This window comes from Triturus cristatus, chromosome 10, assembly GCF_964204655.1.
Source record: "Triturus cristatus chromosome 10, aTriCri1.1, whole genome shotgun sequence".
Lineage (NCBI taxonomy): Eukaryota > Metazoa > Chordata > Amphibia > Caudata > Salamandridae > Triturus > Triturus cristatus.
In genome coordinates, this window is record NC_140593.1 from 1,175,698,676 (window position 1) to 1,175,724,509 (window position 25,834).

General features: G+C 44.0%; 1 protein-coding gene across 1 annotated transcript; it reads right to left on the reverse strand.

Annotated features, from left to right (window-relative positions):
• Positions 1-23,692: 23,692 nt before the first annotated feature.
• LOC146796922 (olfactory receptor 1G1-like) lies at positions 23,693-24,625 on the reverse strand. The gene has a single exon (XM_085631450.1). The coding sequence runs from the start codon at positions 24,623-24,625 to the stop codon at positions 23,693-23,695; it is 933 nt and encodes a 310-aa protein (XP_085487576.1).
• Positions 24,626-25,834: the final 1,209 nt, after the last annotated feature.

The window sequence follows — 25,834 nt, forward strand, 5'->3', positions numbered from 1 at the left end:
ACTAAAACTAAACCATACCTCTTATGAGTAGACAATGTGGGCTCCTGTTGACACTATCAAGAGTGCTCTGAGTGATGGTGCTTTCAACCCTGCACTATACTAAACCTTACCTTTTTAGAGTAGACAATGTGGGCTGCTGTTGACACTATCAAGAGTGCTCTGAGTGATGGTGATTTCAACCCTGCACTAATACTAAACCTTACCTTTTTAGAGTAGACAATGTGTGCTCCTGTTGACACTATCAAGAGTGCTCTGAGTGATGGTGCTTTCAACCCTGCACTATACTAAACCTTACCTTTTTAGAGTAGACAATGTGTGCTCCTGTTGACACTATCAAGAGTGCTCTGAGTGATGGTGCTTTCAACCCTGCACTAATACTAAACCATACCTCTTTAGAGTAGACAATGTGGGCTGCTGTCGACACTATCAAGAGTGCTCTGAGTGATGGTGCTTTCTTATTTGCCTTGCATTTGGTGAAAGGTCATGCAAACACCTGCTGTGGACTACACAGATAAAAGGCAGTCAGCCCTGCTATCGCCCAAGTGATGCCGCGGTACCACATATATCACCTCCAGAAGGAGCACTGCTCGTTCAGTTGGGGCTGCAGCAGCTGTCAAGTCTTCTCTATGAAAATGATCAAAATTGTTGTGCTTCTGACACCATCAATGTGCACTCAGTTATTCACTCTTGAATGTGCAAGCAAGACCAGGCACAGTGGTATAAGAATGAAATATGGAGCTAGATTTATAAAAGTTTGTGCTAGCGGGAAGTTGCTCAACATGACGAAAAACTGCAAAAACTCTTGCCGGAATATTTCATTTGGAGTGCAAATATGAGCTTAGCTCGAGCAAGGCGTTCTTTTTCCACCACAAATAGCACTCTATGCTGATTTGCACCACAGTGCATCAAGGGGGCCTTATTTGGGGGAACTTGGGCTTTACACTGCAAGCACCTATAGATTTGACGCAAAGACTGATCTACTAAGACAGTCAGACTCTGATTGAACCAAAATGTACTGCCTTTTTAAAGCAGATGCCAACTTAGAGAAATGTTTATATTTCTCCAAACATTCCACATTGCACGTGTGATGCATGGAACAGCACATATTCAACAAGGAGAACCTTCTCCTGCATCGCAGCCAAGACCTGGAACGAGTTCCCTATGAACATCAGACGCTCCCCAACCCTGCACACGTTCCGGAAGGACCTCAAGACCTGGCTTTTCGACTGATCCAGAGCTGCCCCCCTCCCCCACCAGCACCTTGAGACCCTCACAGGTGAGTAGTGCGCTTTATAAACCTCTGATTGATTGATTGATTGATTTGCATTTTGACATCACACACAAACTTGTGCACCGTGGTGTAAATGTTCTACCTTACTCTAGGCAGTCTGTTTCTGCACCAGCAAAGAGGGTGAGAGCGTAGCATGACATTGTTTATTGAATATAACCATATGCTGCTTTCTTCCCTTGCATAATGAAGCGCAGCAACTTTTGTTATTGTGCTGCATTATGCAAAAATAACAAATCTGTCACATGCTCAATGGCAAAAAAACTGGCCTCTGTGAAAGCTGCTTGTCTGAACCTGAACAGTATGGGGCGCTCTATGAGGTACAAGCATCCAAAACGTTTGGAACAGTTACAGCAGCGCAAATGAATACAACCATATTAAATCTATATAACTAAAACAGAAAATGGGTTTCATATGATCTCACACGGGTAATCCCATCCCTTGACCCACATACATTCCTCCCACATATGAGACAGCATGAAAATTTCCCATAGAATTAAGCACAACTAAGGACAAACCTGCCTTGTGTTTCAAACATAAAATGCATTACAAAACATGACACGCAGGCATTTGGTGCTGCAAATGAAAACATGGGGCTTTGATATGCATAGGCTATAAAGTAGAAGCTTTCAATTTGTACTATTAGTTTAGATTTTGTCCTCATTATAGAAAGTGGTTTTAACTCACAAAAATGGTTAAACATGTGCTCAGTAGAATATAGTTTGTATTGAATTAACACATTGAAAGTGTAGACAACAGAAAACAGAAAACAGAGAGCTCCAACTTGACCGTCCAGGTATAAGAGGAATGTGTCACTAATTTCCATTTAGCTGCTGGTAAAATGTTTCAAAACAAAGCCCATTGATTTCTTTGCCTCAGAGAGAATAGAAAAGCACATGCATTTCATTTCAAAATGTACTACCATATTATGTTTTAATGATTCCTCTTTAAGTAATATGTTCTTTTGTAGCTAATGGTATGTGTTTAGTTATAATAAAACATTTCTTTAATAGAAAGTTAAGAGATGAAGTCATTTTAAATAAAATGTTGCCATGAGAGCAAAGTCAGCATCTGATGGATGATGTGTGGAAAGCAGTGAGGGAGGAGATGTGCTTTTGGAAAAAGCTGAATTTCATTGGCAGAGACAGATCACATGCACAATACTTTTAGGAAAATGTTTACAGATTTAGAAACGTGTTCCTTGTTTAGGAGTTTCAGACTTAGAGACGAAGTCCTGCAGGGAAGGAGAGGGCAGACTTAGATGCGGAACTGAAGGGAGCAGAGCAGAGGCGATTTGCAGAGAATAGATACAGAGGAGGAGAGGGCAGACTTTGAGGGAGAGCAAAACAGATGCAGACAACGGCAGATTGGAAGCAGGCTGTGTTTCATTTTGACTTTTATTCAAAACACCAAGCTTTATGCTTTAACTAACTCGCTTTGCCCAGACTTTTTCACTCTATGCTTTATTTCTCTTTATGGGAGATTCTGCAATTATTAATTATTGATTTAGCTTCATGCTAATCTCACTGTTGCTTATATTTTTTAACTCTTCACTGGTTCTGACTGACATCATTTGCCCCCATTTCTTAGAATAGGGATTCTCTCCTTTATGCAACGCGCTGTATGCACATTATGTTATGCTCTGCCCTAAATTTATTTTTCTATAAATTCTGTAACCTGATTGATATATAACAAATGAATGAAAAATTAGGGAATCTTAAACTTTAATTAGAAGATAAAACCCTTTAAAACTACTCAAATACTCTAATTATTGACTAAAACCGAAATCCAGAAAGAAATATCAACCTGTCTCGATCTGCATTGTGGCCCGCAAAGTATAGTGCAGGCCTTTATTTCACTGCTGAGTGTGGTGGAAAGCAATTTACAACCTCAGAAGAGACACCGTCTAACAAAGACCCACACTGGTTTAAGACTGCTTGCACCAAGACACTCAGTAGTTTACACAAAGCCCTTCGGGAAAGGCCAAGGAACAATGCCTTGGTCACATCCCTCCTTTTGCAATATAAGAAATGTAGGTGAGACAGACTTATAGCCCCAAAGGAGGATGCCTGGGACAAATTACAACTTGCCTCAGCTTTAAAAAGCTCTAAAGAATTTTGGGCTATAGTCAATTCACCATTCCTGAACCAAGAGACAGGACCCTCTCAAAGTGTCAACGTGAGACAGGATGCTTGGGTGGACGACTATTCAGCAATATTTGGGCTAGTGCCAGATAGGGAAAACCTGACTGAAGACCTTCCAAATTGTGGTATGGGCACTCCCATTACCTTCTCATTGGCAGAGGTGAAAACCGGCCTCATGTAATGCAGTAGTGCAAAGGCTCCAGGTCTGGATGGGGCCCCTATTGACTTCTTTTGGGATTATCCAGAGCTCTGGATTCCATTCCTGACGAATGATTTCAATGCAATTGTTATAGTGGCCCCACTGCTTTCTGGAAAGCAACAGTTATTGTGCTAATACACAAGAAAGGAGATAAAGCATAGCCCAAAAACTATAGACCAATCTCACACCTGGATGGAATAGTTAACCTAATGGGCCATTTGTTGTTAAACAGACTTGAGGAATGGGCTGCTGATAAAAATATTTTAATTCTGGTGCAATATGGTTTTACAGAAGGGATGGGGATGCTGCAGCGTGGAATACAAAATCCCTCCCTCCGTCCCAGACCAAAGATTTCACAAACACACTCAATCACTACATTCGCTGGTGGGGCACAGAACACCAACTTTCACTCATCATCGGTCTGCTTTTCTAGGGAGGTGGTTGTTCCATACGCTGATATGAAAGGAAATACCTCTTGACCCTAATGAGCAACAACTCCACATAACTCTCTACAACTCATTAGGCACTAATTTCCTCCTTTGGTATCCCTCTCATAGGTTGGCGATAGATCAGCTAGTTGCTGGTTTAGATTGATTTTCTAATTCTCTATTCCCTTTGCATTAATACATTTCCATAAATAAACAACCCAACTCATTTCTGTAATGAATCAAATCAATCGTTATCTAATTAATGCAAGTTAAATCATTGGTTATTCAAGCAGTCGATCATCATATTTACCTATTCTGGCTAATTGTCGTCCTCTAAGTCAAATTCAGTAGTTCTGTCACTCTATGCCCATTTTAATTCAAGAGTTCAGTTCAACAGGAAATTGGGCATCAGATCAGTCCATCAAAGATTCAGGGAAACAGCTGTCCTGCAGTGTCACTGTCCTCTCCGTCAGCATTACGTCAGGAAAATCAAGAGCGAGCTCTCAACCTCACTATTCTACCATAATTTATAGTAAAATCAACATAATATTGTAACAAATATTAGTTTTCGCCACTCCTGATTGGACAACTAAAGATCGTCTGACAGGGTTCTCATGGAATAATGTCTCTTAGGTCATCAGACATGCTTGTTCCGGTTTTAAGAGGTGTCTTATTGTTCTTTTGGAAAACTGGCTTGCTTCCCAGGACGACCTTGGTGGGTACAGTCTGGTTAGGGTCAAGACGAGGCCACTGTTGCTGGCTTTAGCGCAGGTGCACTTCACCCAAAGCCTCATGGAACGTTGTCAGTCAAGTCGGGCACAGGGAGCGACCATTTTACGATAGGCCCAAATGGTCAACTTAAGCAAAAGAAACACAAAACGTAATTAATACATAGAATCGGCTAATAAAATGTTATTACCTCACTAATATCCATATGTGGGTGCATTTATTTAGCCGAAAGCAACACTCAATGCGGATTATACTAACTTTATAAAGCAAAATTACAAATACAACACAAAAGCAACATATATCAAGCAATATTCTAATTGTCTATCATTAGTATGCGTACATATTTTAGTTTACGTATTAATTAGGCCATGCAAATGCAAATCCCACGTGTAATTCATATATTAGTAAGGTTGATAAGTATCCACTGCAAATCAATCAGTAATATTATTATTAGTAAATTAATCAATTAATATAAACATGCAAAATGGAGAGGGTATACAAAATGTTTAATATTACCCGCTCCAGCAGGGACACTGGATCAGTGCCTAAACCTAAACCTAATTCCAGCAAATTATAGCAATATCAAAGGAGGGAATTGTTTTTATGTTGTTTCTGGATCCCTCCGCTGCTTTTGATTCTTTTTCACATAATAAATGATGGAATATTTTGAAAGACATGGGTGTGGATGATAATATTACACTTTTCTTTTGTCAACTATAATCCCAGTCCTCTGCATGTGTTAGGTATGGCAGTCAGGGCGAATGTACAAGGGGGTATATTCAGAAGAACGTGTGATAACCACCGCAAGAGTAGCGTGACGCAACTTTCAATATCGCAGCCCATCGCAGGAAAATAACCCCTTGACAATGTGGGATTCAGAACAAGGCGGTAGCATGCGATATTCTGCCGAAACCGCGGACAATGTCTGCGGTAAAACCACCTCGATGGAGATAAAAACACAAACCACAACACCAAAAAACCTGCGATGAGCCAATGCTCGATGAGGAACTCAGCGATAAGCAGCTCCAGGCCTGCAACACACACCTGGCAGCTGGGAAAAATCTCCATAAAAGCAGAAAAAACACCCACACACAAACTGACCTACACCCAAGCACCATGGAGGCAGCCAGAGCAGGCACAGATGATGAGCTCAACCCCACAAGCACCCAGGACGACCAGCCTGAGACCTCGGGGACAGGGATGGGCTAGAAGACAAGGAAGACGAAGTTCAGTCCGCAGGCGAACAGGATCATAGTCACTGAGGAGATGGAACACCATTAACAACTCTTTGTCACCTCCAATGTGTCACTGGGCACCAAAACTGCAATATGGCGGGATATCGTCGACAAGGTGAATGCCGTCGGAGAGCACAAGTGGACAATGGATGAAGTCAAGAGGCGATGGAATGACATCAAGAGAAAGACCAAGGAGAAACTCTCTGCCATCCAGAAGGCAGCAATGCAGACTGGAGGTGGGGGCCCAGCGCCACAGTTGGAGCTGGATGACATGGGGGAGCTGGTGTCGACAGTCATCAGTGTGGAGACTGTGGCCGGAGTCGGGGGACTGGACACTGCTCGACAGGACACAACACAAACGCAACAGGGTGAGTGACCACCAGGTACTGGGGGGATGGGTGGAGATGGCCACAATGGCACACATGCACAATCAAGCAGAGCACAGTGCACACCCACAATGACTCTGGGTCATCGTCCAGATACACAGACTGTCACAATGTACATTGCCATGCTGTCTGAATGTCAACCTGTACCATGCGTCTACACACATGTGGACACATTGTAATACACCATCTCCCCTTCATATCGCAGGGGCACCATCAACACCTCCTGCAGAGCAGTCCCAGCCATTCTTCACAGATGACGAGGAGGACACCACCAGCATCGACACCCAAACCATCCAAGACATCATTGACCTCATCCGCCACTCACCTCCAGACTCAGGGCAGCCCAGCTACATCGGACACCCCACCCACCACCCAAACTACCCAGCAGGAGGCACCCACTGCCCCGGCACCCTCCCAAGACCTCCACGAGCAACACATGGCCTTCCAACGTCGTGTGCTGGAGTGCCAGATGGAGACAGCTGAGCAGGTGCGGGTGGGCTTTGGCATCATGGCTGCCAAACTGGACGCCATCCTTGGGTGTCTATGTCCACCCCATGGTCTCCAACGAACCCTGACTGACATCCCTGGAGTCATGATGCAGAGAAAAGAACACCTGTCTGCTCAGAGTGGCTCCAGCAATGCCAGCCGTGAGCTGGCACTCATACGAAGGCTAATGGAGGACATGGTGCGGATGGAGGCGGAAAGAATGGCAGCCACCGCTGCACTTCATCGAAATGTAGCTGGGATCTTTCATGCCCTACAGACCTCCACCATGGCATTGCCACCACAAGGCATGGTGCTGATGAATGCTGCTGCCCCCACACCATCCACATCCCCACCCCCTCGTGTGTCAGTGCCTCCCAGTGCGGCAGCCGGATCCACTCAGGCCCCTGATGTGTCAATGGCACACAGTGCGGCAGCCGGATCTACTCAGGCCCCTGATGTGTCAGTGGCACACAGTGCGGCAGCCGGTTCTGCAACACCCACAGGTGGGCAGGGCACACACACGGGGATGAGGACGTGGATGGGACTGTGGTCAGAAGGGCCAGGCACTAGCATTCATTACTGCCACCTGGCCTGTGTCCGCTTGGTCCTGCACATGGCCTCATGACCTTCCTCTGACCCACGATACACTCTGATGCACTCACCTTGGACAGCGACATGGACTGCCACTTTCGGATTGATGACCAATGACATGGCGACCAGGCTGCGGACTGTACCCTTCCCTTCAGCGGGACTTGTCATCCCCGGATGGACTCTGGCTGGCCCTCCACGGGCCCATATTGTGTAGTGTACTGGGCATTGCCCTCAACCGCTCCACCTGTATAACTGCACTGGATGTGCAATAAACATCCATTAACGCACTGCTGTGTCATGTCTTTCATCAGTCATGTATGCATGTGTGGATGAATGTAGGGACAGTGATTTCCCTTGATGCTCATCCTGTGGGATGCCAGTCAGAGTGTGCTACATTGCATTTTGTGTACCGGGTCCCGTGGACACTACAACTGGGACACATGCATCACCCACTTCCTTTTCCAGACATGGACTGAACCACGCCCAGATCCCATGTGTCATTGTGGCAATCCCTGCGCTGGTCCAGCATATGGCAGGCCAGACCACTTCGCTTACGCTCAAAGTGGGGTCCTCATTGCTCCCCGTCGCAGGCGAACCCGCTGATGGTGTGCAGGTCACTGGTCTAGTTGTCAGCATGTCACAGCCACTCCCTGAGGGCAGGTTTGCACGCACACCACATCCATCTGGCACAGGCATCACTGGCCATGTGACTTTGCCAATATAAGGGGCCAATGACATTACATTCTCCTCTGCCCGTGGTGACTGGATGACGGACGCCGCGGTTCAGAATCATGAAGGGCACAAGAGTTTTGTTGCTCACAGAGTTAGTTGGAACCCAGGCCTGCGTACAGCACGGGCCGACCACCATGTGGCGCTGACTGGGGTTGCACAGGGTTAGTGGTAACGAAGGTCTGCGTACGGCACGGGCCGACCACCATGTGATGCTGACTGGGGTTGCACAGGGTTAGTCGCAACCAGTGCATTGCAGCAGGCACAGGCACCACGCCACGGAACGTTGACTTTGGGTGCACTGAGTCAGTGGCACCTTAAGCTGCTGAGCGGGTGGGCACCTTCCGATGATCCCCCGTTCCGGCGGTCCAAGCAACTCAGGTTTCGTGTGCCCTGCTGGACTGCAGTGTAGGCCACAGCCTGTGGGCAGCGTGGGCCTACCGCCACGTGGCCACGCTTCCGGGTCACAGACTAGTGGCACCCATTGGGCCGATCGGGTGTGCAAAAGACACACAATTGATGTACGCAATGCTGAACAAATCAAAACTGAGCGGGGGTGCAGCCTGCGATGTTGCCGGGTGCACTGGTATGTCCTCTGCCATGGAGTATTCAAGACCCAGCAACAAATGTGAGACCTGGTGGCCTGCGGAGCATGGCTGCATGGTGTGGAGTGTGCCATGTCTGCAGGCCCCGGGCTTGTGGCTTGCAGTTGCACGTGGTGGGACCTCCTGTCTACGCACCGGTGGCGGAAGGTGAGCAGTGAGGCCTGGGTGTGCATGGGCGGGCATTCTCCATGGACGGCGGGTGCCTTTGTGATGCCTCTGCCTGGGTGTGCATGGGCAGGTAGGCGATGTTTTCTTGTGCAAGTGTGTGCACTGTGCCAGTCAAGTATCTGGACTCTGTTTCAGATAACGGCTTTGACTCAGATGTGTGTCCTGGTGTACTGCTAGACATACCGGCACATGGTTGGAGACATACCGGTGGCAGCAGGTGAGCAGTGTGGCCTGGGTGAGCAGGGGAAGCTCTCTCTCTTTCTCTCTGTTTCTCTCTCTCTCTCTCCCTCTCTTCCTCTCTATCTCCTTCGCTCTCTCTCTGTCTTTTGATGTGCGCAGGACACAGTCCAGGCTGTGACCTATGGACTGTTCCGCAGGGAGCCACCATGTGTCTTCATTTAATTTCGGTGTTCATTTTAATAAAGTATTATTTGTTGCTTCGAAAGTGAATGTGTGATGCTCATTTCTGTGAAGACACATGCATTTCAACTGTTGTGATTGTGCGACATCATGCAGAATATTTTGTACATGTTTTTGTGTAGCTGATGTGGCATGTCTTTGTTGGTGGGGGGCTGCCAGGGAGGGGTGGTCTGGGGGTGGTGTCGATGGGTGTTGTGGCCCTCTTGGGTGTCCGGGCCCCATGATGTGTGGCTCCATAGCATCTTTTGCACTTCTGATGTGGCCCTGGGCTGATCTCCCTTTTGTGGTGCTGGCTGCCGTCCGACTTAACACCAGGTCAGAGCAGGTGTAGATTTCCTGGTGCTAATGCGCTTTATCGCCGGTTTTGTGTTCTTATCGCCGATCTGGCTGGTCGTTGAGAATGTGAAAGTGTGTTGTTGTCTCGGCTTTTGGCACGGGAACGCCTACTCTGCATCTCATTAGCGATATTTGCGGGGATCCTCTGTGGCAATGTTTTTTGCGGCTGCTATCGCTGGTAAACTGCTGCTGTGGGCTGATAGCACCAGCTTGTGAATGGGGAGGTAAATTTATTACAACTTTGGCTGCAATAAAGTGCCGTTAATTCGGCGATAGCTCCTTGTGAATATACCCCAAGATCTTTCCCCATTCTCTGGGGTGTTAGGCAGGGATGCGTCCTAGCCCCCTTCATGTTTTCACTGTGCACAAAACGGCTTGTAATCATTAGTGAATCATGAGGTGATTGGCGTCCCCATGGTGAACAAGAAACGGATTCCTATCCTGTTATATGCTGACAATGCCATATTGGTTGCTAGGACTGGCTTAGCCCTGCAAATACTAATAAATAATGATGTGTCTTATATGGCTGCATTAGATCTCCAGGTTAACGAATCAAAAACCTATGTCCTAAAAGTGGGGAAACAGCCTAAAAAATGACCATCTTTTTTTATTGCTACTCGGATAATTGAAATAAATAAGACCTTTTTATATTTGGGTGTACTTTTTAATAGTTCAAAGTCTTGGACAAACATGATAGAGAACAGATGTAATGCATTAGAGAAGAGCGCTATGGCTATATGTTCGTTCTTGAAAAAGCTGGGCACAAAGCCTTTGGAACCAATCAAAAAGATTTACTTTGCTAAAGCTATCGCTTCAGCTACATATGGAGCAGGGATTTGGGGAATAACCAAAGCTGAGGCATTGCAACAGAAAGAAGATGGATTCTTAAAAAAATTATTATCTCGCTCGAAAGGTTGTTCAAATTATATGATGCACCAAGAGCTGAATGTCCCATTTATATCTGATTTAATATTTAAAGCCCCGGTCCTTCTTTGGCACTCAATCTGGACCAGGGATGCAGTGGGACTTACTCAAAATATTATTAGAGACTGTCTATCCCTTGAGCAGGTGCACCAGGTTCCATGGCTGTGGTATATAAAGGCCACCCTGTCAACATTGGGCTTTGATTTTTTATTTTATGACCCTCTCACCTGTTTGAATACCCCAAAAACCAAAATCAAATCTTGCTCGAAAGAGTATAGGGATAATGAAAGGTTCACACTAAATTGTAATAAAAGTATGGTGGCATCATATTTGGGCCTTCCACCTGCCCTTGGGGAAGCAAACTCATATCTAATTTTAGTAAAAAATGCCAGACACCGGAATTTATTGTTGAGATTCAGATTAAATCTATTCCCTTGCATGCTGGGCTTTCCATCAGGAATGTATCCTAGCAACAAACTCCCAGTTTGCCCATGTGATGGCACCTCCACCCAATCTAATCTTTATTTTATATTTTTCTGCAAATGTTATTCCTGTGTACGGAAAAAGTATATTCACACCTTGTTTTTGATGTACAATTTTTGTACAATGTCGCCGAGCTTTGTCCATTCTCCAAATGACCCTTATGTAAATTTCTGTGTCGCATCCTATCTATGGTTGCTTTTATCAAAAATGAGACTATTCATCTCTTAACTTGCAATTTAATTGATTGTGGCACCGTTCTGCACTTTATATTATCTATAGTATGAATTGAGTATACCTTTAATGGGTGCCCCTTTACCTCAAGTTTTTTATTTTCTGGTAATATTTGCATTTAGCCGCTTTTGGCAGATGGTTGATGAATTGGCCAGTTGTCTGCAATCCAACCTGTTTTTGTACTGCCTTACATATTTTACTATATATTGTTTTAACCTAGTGTTTTATCTAAAGTTTTAATATGGTTCCTATCTGTGGAGTTATGCAATCAGCAGTGTTGGCTAATATCGGCTGCACAAGTATAGTAGTTCTCAATCCTTGTGTTACTTGATGATGCTCAACTTAACGAGACCCCACCGCTTAGCAGTCACCTATAAGATTTTTTTTTATTTCCCTCCCAATGATAAAGCAATGAAAAGGAGCATACAATTATATACAATTAAACTGTAAAGTATATTCAATATCTTTGAATCCACAAAATTAAAAAAGTGTAGAGCAAGGAGTCTTGAAGCTTCTTGTATTTAATTTGTCTTTATCTGAAGTCAAGTGCGACAATGCATACACCAGCCCAGCCAATGCGTTTTGTCCAACATGGACTTACTCAGGGTTGGGTCTATCTTTCATAAATAGATGAAGTGATCTTCTTTCTATTCCGTTGCAAACACACTCTGGGATTCCCCATCCACAATATTGGCCAAGAGTGACATATATACATTAACTCTCCAACAAAATAGCATGAGAGACCATATCAAATGCCGCAGAAAGATCCAAAAACATTAACACAACAGAAGAATTGCAGTCAAGATTACTTTTGATATGTTGAGAGACCTCAAAAGGGGCAGTCTTAGGGTTATAACCAATGCAAAAACCTAATTGTGAGTCATGTAGCAGATTGTTTTCCTCCAAAAATAGAGAGAGCTTTCTGCTAAGAAATTTTTCCACCAGCTTGGCCATAGTGGGCTGAAGAGAAATGGGACTGAAATTGCTCAAATTATGAGGGTCAGCAGAAGGCTTTTAAAGTAGGGGGAGTAAATGGGCCTGCTTCCCTCCCGAGGGGACCCTTGCTTGAGCAAGAGATTCATTAAGCAAGTTGTTCACCAGGGGATTATCCCCTGAAACTGCCATTTTAAGAATAGTCAGGGCATGAGTCAAGTGGAGATCCTGATTTACAATTGGCAAGGTCGTTGGCAGATGCTTCAAGGGAAATTGGATAGAAACAAGACAGGAGTGGGGTTAAGAAATGAGAAAGAATGCCTAAAGAGGCTGTAGAAGGCTGAGGAAAAAGTTTTTCAATGGCCTGAATTGTATTATGAAAACAATCAGAAAGGTCAGCACAGAGTTCCATTGATAGAATTAGCGTATTTCATGTCTCTAATGGAGAAAGAAAGGCGTTCAGCACGTTAAACGGCTCTTTGTGAAAATCATCTGCCTCAGGGGATTGATAGAGCAACAAAAGCTTTTTGAGCATTTATATTGCTCTTTTTTCCAGAGCATCCTGAGATGTTGGTTTTGTTTCCTCACCATAACTAGTTCTTCAGTGCCTCTCCAACTTCTTACAACTAGATTTATGAAGTTTTATTGCATCGGAGAAATAGGGGGCTGAGGGCTTAAGTCTCCAACTAGAGTACACTTTCTTAGGTGCAATAGTTTCAATGGCCTTCTCAACCCAATCTTTGAAAAGAGCGGCATCGTGCTCTAACACTCGAGTCTGATCAATAGTGATGGACTGTAAGGCGTCAGCCAAAAGCAAGTCCTTAACTTTGTGCCAGGGTCTGAACAGCTTTTTGATTGTGCAGGAAAGGACACACGAGTTGGAACTTAAAATCTCAAAAGGAATTAAGACATGATCAGACCATGTAAGAATAAGGACCGGAAGTATTTTGACCCGAAGAGGACTGGCCAAAATAAGATCCAAGATATGACCTGCTATATGAGTGGGTCCCTTACAAAGTTGTCCCTAATTAAAAGCTGCCAAGTGCCCAGAAATTGTTGTGCCAAAATGTTGTCAATGTCATCCATATGGAGATTAAAGTCTCCTAGCACCATAAAATTAGCATGGAGAAAATAAAGTTTGCCTAATGTCTCAGAAAGAGATTGTAATTATGTGGCTAATAAAGCAGTGGGAGAATAAAAATAAGAGCATCAGAGACAGAGAAGGTTCAGAAAGAGTAATGGTGAGCACCATGCCCTTCATATTGTCAAAGTTGTTAAGCTTAGTGACAGATCATGGAGATGACACACAATGTATAGTTACAATTTCACCACCAATTTTATTATCTCAATCAAATTGTTTGATGGAGAATTCCTGGGTGATGGCTAGTGCGATATCCGGTACCAAACTATCTTCCAGCCATGTTCTAGTAAGGAACTGAACATCCCAGTTATCATCATCTAACAGGTTAAAAATGTCCAAAGCATGCCTGGGTAGGGAGTGGCAATTTAAAAGACCTCCCCTAAACGATCCTTTTTTTACAAAAAGTCAACGGAAAGTGAGCATCCAGGGAGACTGTTAAATGAGGGCGAGGCTTGATCCAAAGGTAAAACTGCAATTAGGGCAAGTGAAGCCTATACCCGAGCTTACAGCATAAGGAATGCCCAAATGAATACATTGCACAGGGTGTAATGCCCAAAGCTCCCTCTAATTATATTTAATTAAAGGTACTAGATAGGGTACCTCATGGGCAGCGTGGCTGGTGCTGGCCACGATCCAGATGCAGGCAGGCACATAGCAACTTGTCCTAGGTGCGCCTTCGGCATGCCAGCAGCGCGTCCGCTGGGCACGTCCGCTGCCTGTCTGCTCCATCAGCCGGTCCAAATAGCAAAGGAGGAGAGAATTACTTTAGAGCAGCCTCGGGAAAATGGCGGCTCTAGGAGATCAAAGTGAAAGTTAAGGTGCCAACAAAGAGTCTTTAAAGTAGACTGTAATACAGTACTAGATATTGTTGTCTACTAGCTATCATTGCATGTAGTGGTATCACACTTGGTATTACCAAGAGGGCGATATTGTAAATGTCAGATTTAGTACTACAGAGAGATTATACATTATTTGTGTATGCTCCCCAAGGAATGAGGCTTATTTCCAAATATGTCAAAAACAATTTTTAGCCCACCGTCCAGGGACCAAGGGGCATATTATCAAGCACGGCGTTAAAATTATCGCCGCTTTAGCGGCAGAAAACTGCCGCTAAAGTGGCGATAATGGGCTTGATAATATGCCGCAGAGAATTCCAATAGAAGCCCATGTTGACACCAGAACATGGGCTTCTGTGGGAATTCTTAAGGGCATATTATCAAGCCTATTAGAACCGCTTTAGCTGCAGTTTTCTGCCGCTAAAGCGATGATAATTTTAACGCCGTTTCTTGATAATATGCCCCCAAGAACTTTGACCTGGGGATGTGGCACAAGAACTCAAGGCAGTAATAATGCATGCGGTAATAACGTAGGACTCACAATATTGGTTTGGGAGGAAACTCATGTTTCTGCCCAAACTGGTATTAAGAGCCCATACATAACGAGGGGCTTTGTCTTAACCATTACTCTGAAAGCAGTGAGTCTCTGAGCACAAGTTTTGAATAGTGTCAGTACTGAGGTTTGCTGCTCACAGACCTATAAGTGTGGTTAAAGCCAGTAGCCAGACATAATCAAGTTGGGAACTAGATGCCAAGTTAGGGAAGCAGGGCTTAGCATTCCAGATACCAATGAAAGTGTAGAAAAAGAAAAGTCCTTAGGCAATGACAGACACTTGACAGCTGTGAAGGTCACAGGTGAACAGGCAGAGAAGAGACAAAGAACAGAAGACTGAATAAACATAACCCAACTGGGCAGTTTGAGACACACTAGAGGAGTATAGGAGTGCCACATGCTGGTTGCAGCACCAGTGACGGATTGATTACAATCTAGAGATGTTTTGAATATTGTGGTTTGCAAATGTAAGGCTTCTTTGATCCTGAGGTCCATATGTCCACCAGCAATGGTCAATTCCGGACTGATCTGGAAGCCAGAAAATGTTATTCAGGACTAAGGAGAAGTATCCGAAATGTCTATGTTTGGAGAGTAGCACATTTGTGGTTTTAGGAAAATCCGGTGAGCAAGGATTGGGGAGTACCATCCAAAATGGCTTAATCTCCATGGAGTTGCTGCTGTTTTCAAAAAAGGGTAGACCGAGACTCAGGGAACCGAAGGCACATGTAGCCGGTCACCCCTGCACCTGTTCTTTGTCAGCGTGCGCTCATCCCCCATAGCTGGGGTAGTGTGGGCACACTGCATTAAACTCCCTGCCCACTGTATGCTGGCAGAGAGCAGATGGTTGTGTGATGGAACCCACATGCATTTACAATGCAGTCACTACATGGACTGTGACAACGCCTTGCTTTCGGGAGCGCTGTTTTTTGGACTAGTATAAATTACTATTTCAACTCCAGTCTACGCGACAGTAGGGAAGGCTATGGACTTAAAAAATCCAATACCAGTCCAACAACAGCCTCCTACAGCAAGTCGTTGTGATGACTTTCAGGGTAAAGTAACGAGTGGTAACGACAAAGTCGGGGTAGTGACTGAGTTGTAAGGGCAGGTCGTTTGAAAGACCTTCAGTGTAAAGGATGTTTTCCGAAGCAGAAAACTGCTGGCTCCTCACTTGCAGCAAGTCAGTCTGTGCCCCCGCCCCCCCGAAAAAAAGAGATTACAGTAGCACAAGAGAGGGCTATCTGCACTGCTTTTGAAAGAAACTAAAGCTGTGGGAGCCTTGGTTTTGCACAGGCACACACCACAAACAATTAGAGGTTGACTTCCATTAGCAACCACAACGGATTCTGGCAGGGGAGCTGCTAGGGTATGCAGGGGCCCTGGGACTCCCCTCATGGACCTCAACAAGATGAAGCCAGTGAGTATCCTGTGCAGCACCAGACGTCCACAAAAATTCTAATAAAAAAAGGAGAAAGAAAAATAAATGAGCTGCTATAATTTAAATATATTTTGATGCACAGTGGTGCCCCATCTCAGCACCATCTTTTCTACGTGTTCTGGGGGCTGCAGGTAGTACAGCAGGAAAGGGTGAGAACTAGAATTACTTAAGGGCATAAGTTACCGTTATGTGAGATAACAATAACTGCTGAATTTCAGTGATTTTGTTAATTTAGAAAAGAATGTTTTAACTGTCATTTCCACCTAACTATAACCTCCTCTTAACATTTGTTTTTTTTTCAGTTCTAATGTTCTTTCAGATACATAACATATATTCCTGCTGAGGCACACCTAACAACCTTTAACCTTTGTCTTTTTGTATCAACATTAAAATTAGTTTTAAAATGTTAGGAAATAGTATAAAATATAAATAACATAATTAATGCAATGAAAACTATTTGACCAATACTATGAAAAACATTGAGTCTAAGAATATTAAATATCCTATACCCATCCTAGTTTATGGAACAGCAGGGAAAGTGCTACATTTCAGAGGGGTTAGATTTATTATTCCTACTCCAGTCACCACAATATCAGGGAAAGTGCTAGATTTTCGAGGGATTAAATTTACTATTCCCCCTCCAGTGAGTGCAACAGTAGGGAAAGTGCTGGACTTCGAATGGGGGAAATGTACTATTTCCCCACTAGTCTAAACACGAGTGAGGAACGTGTTTGAGTTCGAAAGGGTTACATTTACTATTCCCACTCCAAATATTACAACAGTAGAGAAAACACTGGATTTGGGGGGGCATTTACTATTCCCACTCCAAACAGCGCAGCAGTGGCGAAAAAGTTGGACTTTGACACTATTTGTCTACATCAAGTAGGAATCCTACATTATCTATTCTTGTACACCAGCACTATAATGGCCCTTATTTATGATTTATTTCATGCAGTGCAATGCAGTATTCCACCGTGTTGTGCTGCATGAACAGGAAAGGGCAGGAATGCATGCACATTATTTATTATTACATATCTCATTCATGTCCTTTTCTATCTCAACGCCCTTTTGGCTGACTAGAGCAAAAACAGGCACGCTTGTGTCATGGTGAAAGGGTGCCTGCATCATAGACAGGAATGTTTTTGTGCAGGAAGGGGCACCTTCCTGCACAAAAACAATCCTCAGACACATTTTCCTACTTTGTATGTGTAGTGGAATGCAGCACACCTAGAAACAGGAAACAATGAGGAGAAATAAAGATATTTCTCCTTGCTACACCTCACCTGGGGATGCATAACATTGCGAAGAATTTCCAGGTCTGCCACTAATGGTAACTCTGGGAATTGGCCAAAATCAATGGATGGATGCATGGGAACACCCACCCATGCAGGGACATGCAAGGTAGCCTTGCGTAGCTTGATAATTCACCTGCAGGTTTTGCGCCGCCCTTGCATCCCCTTGCGTGACACAGGGGCGATGCAAAACCTTGATAAATCTGGCTCTTTACTAATTCCAACTCAAAAACTGGCTTTAGAACAGACATTGATTATAGTGATGACATAAGGAAACCAAAAATGACCTGCAATGTTCTGGATTTTTTTTTAAGGACTGACACTTTTTAGGCGCAGCCCCCAAGCAAAATGTTATCTGTGATTTATAAAGCCACGCAAATCAGACATACGTGGCTTTATATGTGAGTTTTCCCAAAATGTAACGCAAGGCAGCTCTATGCGCTGCTTTGCGTTAAGGATGCGTTCCATAGGAAACAGAAAGGCTGTGGCTGAATGTAGTTAGTGCTCCGCAGACAGGTGAAGCTGCGAGCAGGAGGCTGTGTAGTTATTAGTCACCGGCGGTAGGTGGCAGCATCCGCCAAGAGACCAAGGGTTGAACAGCTGCTGAGAGCTTCGTCTCTCTTGTGAGGCAGTAAAGAAGGCACCAGAACAGTGCGGCTTGAGAAAATACTTGGGATCGATGGTTTCAAAATGAACACCAGGGTGAACTTATGGGACGGACTCACCCCTCATAAATAAAGAAGCACTTATGGGGCATATTAGCAAGGGCTGGCGATATAATTATCGCCGCTTTAGCGTTTGTTTTCGGGCGATAAGCGGCGATAATTATATCGCAATATCATCAAGGACACGCTGGCGCGTGTTTCTTTGATGTCGAGCCCGTTTTTTCACAGCCTCGCCTCGCATTGCTAATGAGATGCAAAGAAGGCGTGGCTGTGAAAACAATACATGAATATATCGCGAAGGCAGCTTCGCGATAATAACAAGGAGGTGCAATGATAAAAAAATCGCACTACCTCGGCCTTAACGCTGGAATTTAACGTCTGTTAAATTCCAGACTAAGGCATACTAATAATGATAGGTGGATTTTGCTGATACGACCACAGGGTCGTATCAGCAATGTTATCGCTGTTGAAAACCAGCGATGTTCCACGGTAAACACTGCTATCGCTGAAATATTATCGCCATAGCACTATGTATTGTTAATATAGCGTTATCATGGCGATAATTTTCAGCGATAGCCGGCGATAATATTTCTACCGCTATGTGGAGCCAGCGATAATTATCGCTGGCCCTTGTTAATATGTCCCTGTGGTCGTGCATAGAATTGTAGCGCAACGAAGTTATAAAACTTAATCTAAAATATATTGTCAAATCATTGCACAATATCTTACAGAAACGTCTAATATCTGTCCCTAGGTGTCCTGAAAGAACTAAACAAACATCACCGTCTCACTTTTTTCAAGAACAACATAGATAACTACATGGCCTTTAAGCAATCACAACACAGTGGACATCCTATATTTGCTCATCTGTTTCAACAAGGAAATTGAGCCAAAAATGCTAATGGAATATTTCCCGAAGATGTGGTAATTTTTCCCCACAGAGCACAGTTAATCATATTTCTTGAATTAGTGCTTGAATGCTGAAGCTGCAAGGGAGATTTCACAAAACAGACATTTTCTTTCACCTTCAAACAAATATATGAAATTATTTGTCACATATTTATATGTACTTAGTTTAAAAAATAAACACTGTTTAATCTTTACTGCTGGATGTACAGCGGAAAGGAGGCTTAGGAGACTCGCAGTACAAAAATCAATAATGTGCCAAAGCGGGTAAACAAGGGCATTAACAAATGCTGTTTACATATGTTGTTAATGCAAATGGAGTTCATAATATTGCAGCCTGCCCTGAAAAGTAACAAGAAAGGATTGATTTTGTATAGAGTGAATATAGGAGGTACACATCAGAATGCTACAATCAGTGTGATGTTTAGGAGGGCTTTTCAGGTGTATGCATTCCATTGAACCACTTACAGGAAGACGGACTGATAAATGAAATTGGGGATAGCAGGAGTCAAGAGAGTGATGCTCCTCTGGGTCGGGTCATACCTTCCTGTGTGCATATTTTAAAGAACCGATTACAACAGGCCATGCAGATAGGTGCCCTATCACACCAGACCTGAATCAACCAAGCAAGTGAAAAGAAAGAGATTGCCTGTCAATTGCAGTGCTTAATTTGAGCCGGTGGTTTCCGGTGCTCAGCATTGGCACTTAATCATCAACACCGGTGCTATAGATTGATGAGCACCAGTTAAGGACACACTCATTTTTGGTAGGCATGGGGAGATTAAGGGCCAGATGTACGATCTGCCAATTAGCGAGTCGTAAATTGTGTTGCAGACTCGCTAGTTTGCGATTCACCATGGGGTAGCAAATTGCATGCCTCATGCATATTAATGAGGCTGCTGCAATTTGCGACCCCATTGGGCATGGCTGGCACTCCCAGGGATGGTGGCCTGCTGGGGCCAGCAGACCTCCATGTCTGGGACTGCTTTTAAATAAAGCAGTTTTTTTTTATTGCAGCCCGTTTTCCATAAAGCAAAAAAAAGGGATGCATTCAAAAAATAAAATAGAAACTTTTCAGTTTAATTTTTTGAGGGCAGTCTGTGTTCCCTGGGGCCACTGCCTGCCCTTAAAAAATATTTGAGCATGCATTCACAAATGGGTATGGGTCCACCTCTGAGAAGGGTGGTAAACTGCGAGTGTTTTGAATTCACAATTGCGGTCGCAAAACATTCTTACATAGCTGAAGGAGTCACTATTAGGAACGGACCCCTTCCTAATAGCGAGTCGCTAATCCTATTTTGGGAGTAGCAAATAGATTTGAGACTCGCAGCATAGAATTAGTACATAGGCCACAGGTTTTTTGTGGGCGGAAATGGGTCTAAAACCCATTTGCGCACACAAAAAAACCTTTGTACATCGGGCCCTTAGTGATTTGCCCTGAATCACAGGATGCTGGGCTGATGCCAAGACTCAAACCTGGTTTCCCAGCTCCAAAGTAGGCAGCTCTGGCCATTACGCCACATCATCTCCCCACTTCCTGGATAGTAGTTGGCTCTGTTTTGGGTGGCGTTACAAGAGAAATGGGCTGGTGCAAGCTGCCTCCAGACGGTATCCCCAGCATAAATTTTTGCATGAATTAAGCAATGGTCAATTGTAGATGTTTGCATTACCAGGCAAAGATATGCACTCTATTGTAACAATGTGGAAGCATGTTGACAAGGAACTGGCGGAGTGTAGCGTTGCTGCAAATTTTGCAGCGCCGCAGGGATGTGCCGCATCTACAACAATATGGCCCACCCATGTTTTTTCCCTAGCGCTGGTGCTAAAAATAGGTGCCTAGTGCCAACACAGAGACCCTTGGGCCATAGTGCAATAGTGCCTGCGTTGCAGAGAATAATTGTTTATGTGCTGAAAGGTGTCCCTTCCTGCACATAACAATCAGTAATTACGATGTGTTACTTCTGTGTGTGCTGCATTCTTTAGCACATGGAATTATCAAATCACCATTATTTAATGATTGTTTATGAGCAGGAAGTGACACTTTCTGGCACATAAACAATCATTAATGGCATTTTGCTCTTTTTATGTGTGCTGTAGAATGCAGCACACATAGGAAAAGCAAAAATGAGGAGAAATAAAGTATTTCTCCTCGTTGCGCCATTCTAACGCCTTCTATTGCATGGTGTTAGTTTTTGACGCTGCCTCAAATTTACACATCCTTGTAAATCTTGTGCAGCGTCAAAACGCAATAGGTGTTGTGGTGGAATGCCCACAGAAAAACCCACTGCATGCCCCTTACAAGCAGATATCTGCATGAAAGCGTACCATATTTACGAAGCGGCGTTAAGCCACAAAAAGTGGCTTAACTCTGTCACATGGCCCATGGGGACATTGTCGTCTTCCCTAAGTTAGCATGAGTACGCTGTAGACCGTTCGCTGCTTTGCGCACGTTACCACATGAGTTTATTTTGCAAGTGACATTCTGAAACTTTCAGATAAGAACCTGCAGTTGTTTTCACGCTTTGCAGGTTCCTGTGATTTAGTCTGAACATTGTGAACTTGGTCGAACAACAATGCCCCTTGCTATTCCGTTCTGGTCAGGCCATAACACCTGGAAAAAACATTCATATGAGCTGTTGTTTGGGAACACATACTTGGAGAGGGACCGTTCCAGGGAGGTGAGCATGACAGCACCTATCATGTAGATCTGCCAAATATATACTGTGGTAAAGGGTCTGCTGATAACGCCAGAGATCTTCTAGTATATAATCATCTTGCTCTATACAAGGGGAAGGAGGTTAGGGTAGGCTCTCATTCATTATGATAGCTCCCTTTTATGATTTACGAACTACTTGCTATGCTGACCGTACTTGTGTTATGTATTTTTCTGCTTATTGTGGCACTTATACTGCATACTAGAGCACGTTAGTTAAAATAAATATATTAAGCTTGTTCATGTCTCTGTCAGATTTTATTGTGGACGAGTACAAAAGTGTGAAAAAAAGGGAGTGTCTTGCAACCACGATTCCTGAGATAGTCGGGAGTGTTGTGTTCTAGGGTGTCTAATCACTTGTTCCTCTGTGAGTGAATAGGAGGGCAAGTGAGACACTACAGCTAGTCGGTCCCGGGCTTATGTGTACTAAGGTGGTAGGATAAATCAGTCCCTACATACTAAGGTCACATAATTCCATGCATAGTTCTGTTTGTGCGCAGAATCCCTGCAACAACTCCACTTTGTAAAAAAGGTCAGGGCATTGCGCCACCGGAACGTCAGAAAAGAGATGTTTCGTGTGCGTAATCCCCTTGTAAATATGCCCCGTGGTGCAGAGCCCCTGAAGAGTACAGAACCTGGGACATAAGGTCCCCTCCAGCACCATTTTGGGGCAGCCATGGATAGTGCGCTGGTTCCAAAGTCAAGCACATACTTTGGCAGGATTTGAGCTACCACACATCTGAAACGATCTCTATGCCATAAACAAGTGAAACATATTGTGCGGTTGAGGCAACAGTGAAGCCACCAATTCAAGCAAGGATTGCAAACATTGTACAGTTTCAAGGCCAGCTGAGGTTTATTTTGCCTCTAGGTGACACTGGAAATTCACAGCCTCAGAGGTTCTAGATCCCAGGAGCAGTCCAGTTTGTTGTTAGTGGTAACAACTCAAAGATGTGTAGCTGATGAAGTACTAACAGAAGTCTTTCATTGATGTTCTGTACTTGTCATTTTCAGAAGGACTGTCAGTTTGCATGAAACCAGCCGCTCTCTGCAGCTCACTCCATACGTAGTTTCACAGCTAGGAATCGGGAACGTTTTAAGGAAGTTTGAGTGTGACCACGTATTTGTAGATGGTCAGGCATTCTCGATCTCTTTCCGTTTCCCCGATGATTAGTTCCAAAAGACTTATTTCGTCCATGTCGGATCTGTTGTTCACAAGAGTTTCTACTCATTTGATTTTCATTTCCACTGAAGGCACTTACATCTTATATTCCTGCTGACGCATTCTCTGGATAGACAACCAAAGAAGAATGGGCATCATTGAATGTCATATATTTTCTTTATATATTTTTAGTCGGCACCGTGCATGTTGGACACTTTGTAGGTAAGAATTGGAGGCCAAGCCTCACCAGTTCCATGCCATCTTTTTTTCTTAAAGAAACATTGGCCCTTAAAGAAGGATAGCAAGGTGTACCATTGGAGATATGAAGTTTGCCAGTAATGAGGCGTACTTAGTCAGTGCTCTTTGGCTCAGAAATGTTATTAAATTCTACCATGGCAGATAGGTAGAAAGCTATGTTTCTTTACAACATTTAACCTCAAGCAATTCCATCGACAGATCTACATGGAACATGGTTGCACCAACCCAAAGCTTAGTGGCCTGTCTATTTAACCATCAATGATTTTTCTTAGTCTTCAGGCCAAAGATCAGTAGAAGAGAGTTTGCCCCAACAATGAATACCCCATCTCATGTTCGGCGGAGAAACCTTCTCAGAGACATTTCCTACTGTTGGACAATTTTCTTACAAATCCGGCATGCTGACCAGTCAAAGTTCAGTTTGTCTGCCTATCAAGGGCTCTCCTCAAAGCCCCTTTAACATCCTTATTTCTGAAACTGTAGATGAAAGGATTAAGGAGAGGAGTCAAGAAAATGTACATTATGCTTGCTATCCTGTAATGAAGAATAGACATGTGTGTATCGGGTTGCATGTATATTGAAGCTACCGATGCATAGAAGAGCATGACCACCATACTATGTGAGGAACAGGTGGAGAAGGTCTTGCGCTTGGCTGCAGCAGTTTTTATTTTTATTATGGTGTTGACAATGTGTCCATAGGATATGAAAATGCACAGAAATGGGACTAATATGATGCAACTTGTCTCCACTAAACCTATGAGGTTAATGAGTGCAATGTCTGAGCAGGAGAGGTTCCAGAGAGGTGCAATGTCACAGAAAAAATGGTGGATCATGTGGGACCCACAGTATGTGAACGTGGAAGTCCACACCGTGTACAGCAATGCATGTAGACAGACAATGATGTAAGAAATGGATATCAGAAGAAAGCAGACCTTTGTACTCATCACCATGGTGTAATGGAGAGGTCGACAGATGGCCACATACCTATCATAGGCCATCAAGGCCAGGAGAATGTTTTCCATGCATGCAAGGGAGTGAAAGAAGAACATCTGTGTGAAACAGCCCAAGAAAGTAATAGTCTTAGTTTCATGAAGGAGGTCGGATAAAAGTTTGGGTATAGTAGTGGAGGTGAAACCGAGATCTACCACTGACAGGCAGCAGAGGAAATAGTACATGGGGGTGTGAAGGTGGGAGTCAGTAACAATCAATGAGATGATGACAATGTTTCCAAACAGTGTCACGATGTATGTGATTAACAAGATGAGAAAGAGGAATTTCTGATTGTCACCGAGGTCAGAAAATCCCAAAAAGATAAATTCTCTTGCAGTAGTTGTGTTGCTTTTTTCCATACTTGACATAATCTAAGACAATAAAAAAATTGAAATCATTATTGGGTACCATAGGGTATGAATAACAACCAAGCATGGGAAGAACATAATAGTTTTCTTAGTAAATGACACCATGCCAGACAGAATATGCAAGAATTGTGATAAACTCTCTGCAATGGTTGACTATAATGGTGCAGGTGAGCACGGTTCCCTTCCTTGCACTTAGGAATACCTCATAATATTGCTATCTGGTTGTTTCCTTTTAACAAGCCCCTCTCTTTACACATTTCAGATTTTGTGGAATCTATACAGGTGGCTGTGATCACTTTCTTGCTTTTTTGTCTTCTTAGGCATAGGGAGGTATATACACACTCCATGCCCTTCTGGCTGTTCTACGCTTTCATCCTTGTATTGTCTTTTCTAACTTCATGCTATTCCAACAAAACATTTCACTCCTGAATCATTACATAGTAAGGCAAAGGGAGCATTGATAGTAGAAATGCTATTTGTTTCAACACCCGTGTCCTGTTTATTTCCCGGTCCTGCAAAAATAGGGAATCCATATTTGCTCTGCAGGGGCTGGAGTCTGGAAATTACAGAAAGAACTCCAGCTCACTAGAGCAGCAGAGAAAAAATGGCAACTTCCACCAATTGTACTGATTTCTCCAGAAACACTATTGCAGAGGTTTTATCTAGGCCTGGGCGAAGCACTACGCTACGCTCGCGTAGTTTGCGAAGTTCGCGCTACTTCGCGCTACGCGAACTGCACGTAGCACAGTGCGAACACGCGTAGCGTAGTGTTGCGTAGTGCTGCGGTCATTTTTTGCTTGCTCGCGGTCCTCAACGTCAAGTTGGCGACCGCGAGCAAGCAAAATGACATCCTGGCGAGACTTTTTCCTTGTTCGCGATCGCGAGCATGGAAAATAAACCTCCCGGCGAGATTCCCAACGCGAGAAGGTCAGGTTTCTCATTGCGAGGGGTCGCGTATGCTCGCGACCGCTCGCGATGAGAAACTACCAGTTCGCGTTGAGAAAGCTGCAGCTCGAGTAAAAATCTACTCGAGCAGCAGAAAACTACAGCTCGCACTGTGCAAGATGCCATTTTCAATGATTGCACAGTGCCGGTTGCTTGTCCGCACTGTGCAATCATTGAAAACAACATCTTGCACAGTGCGAACATGTTACTTCGCAGTTCGCGAAGTGCTACGCGTAGCTCGCGTAGTGCGAACTT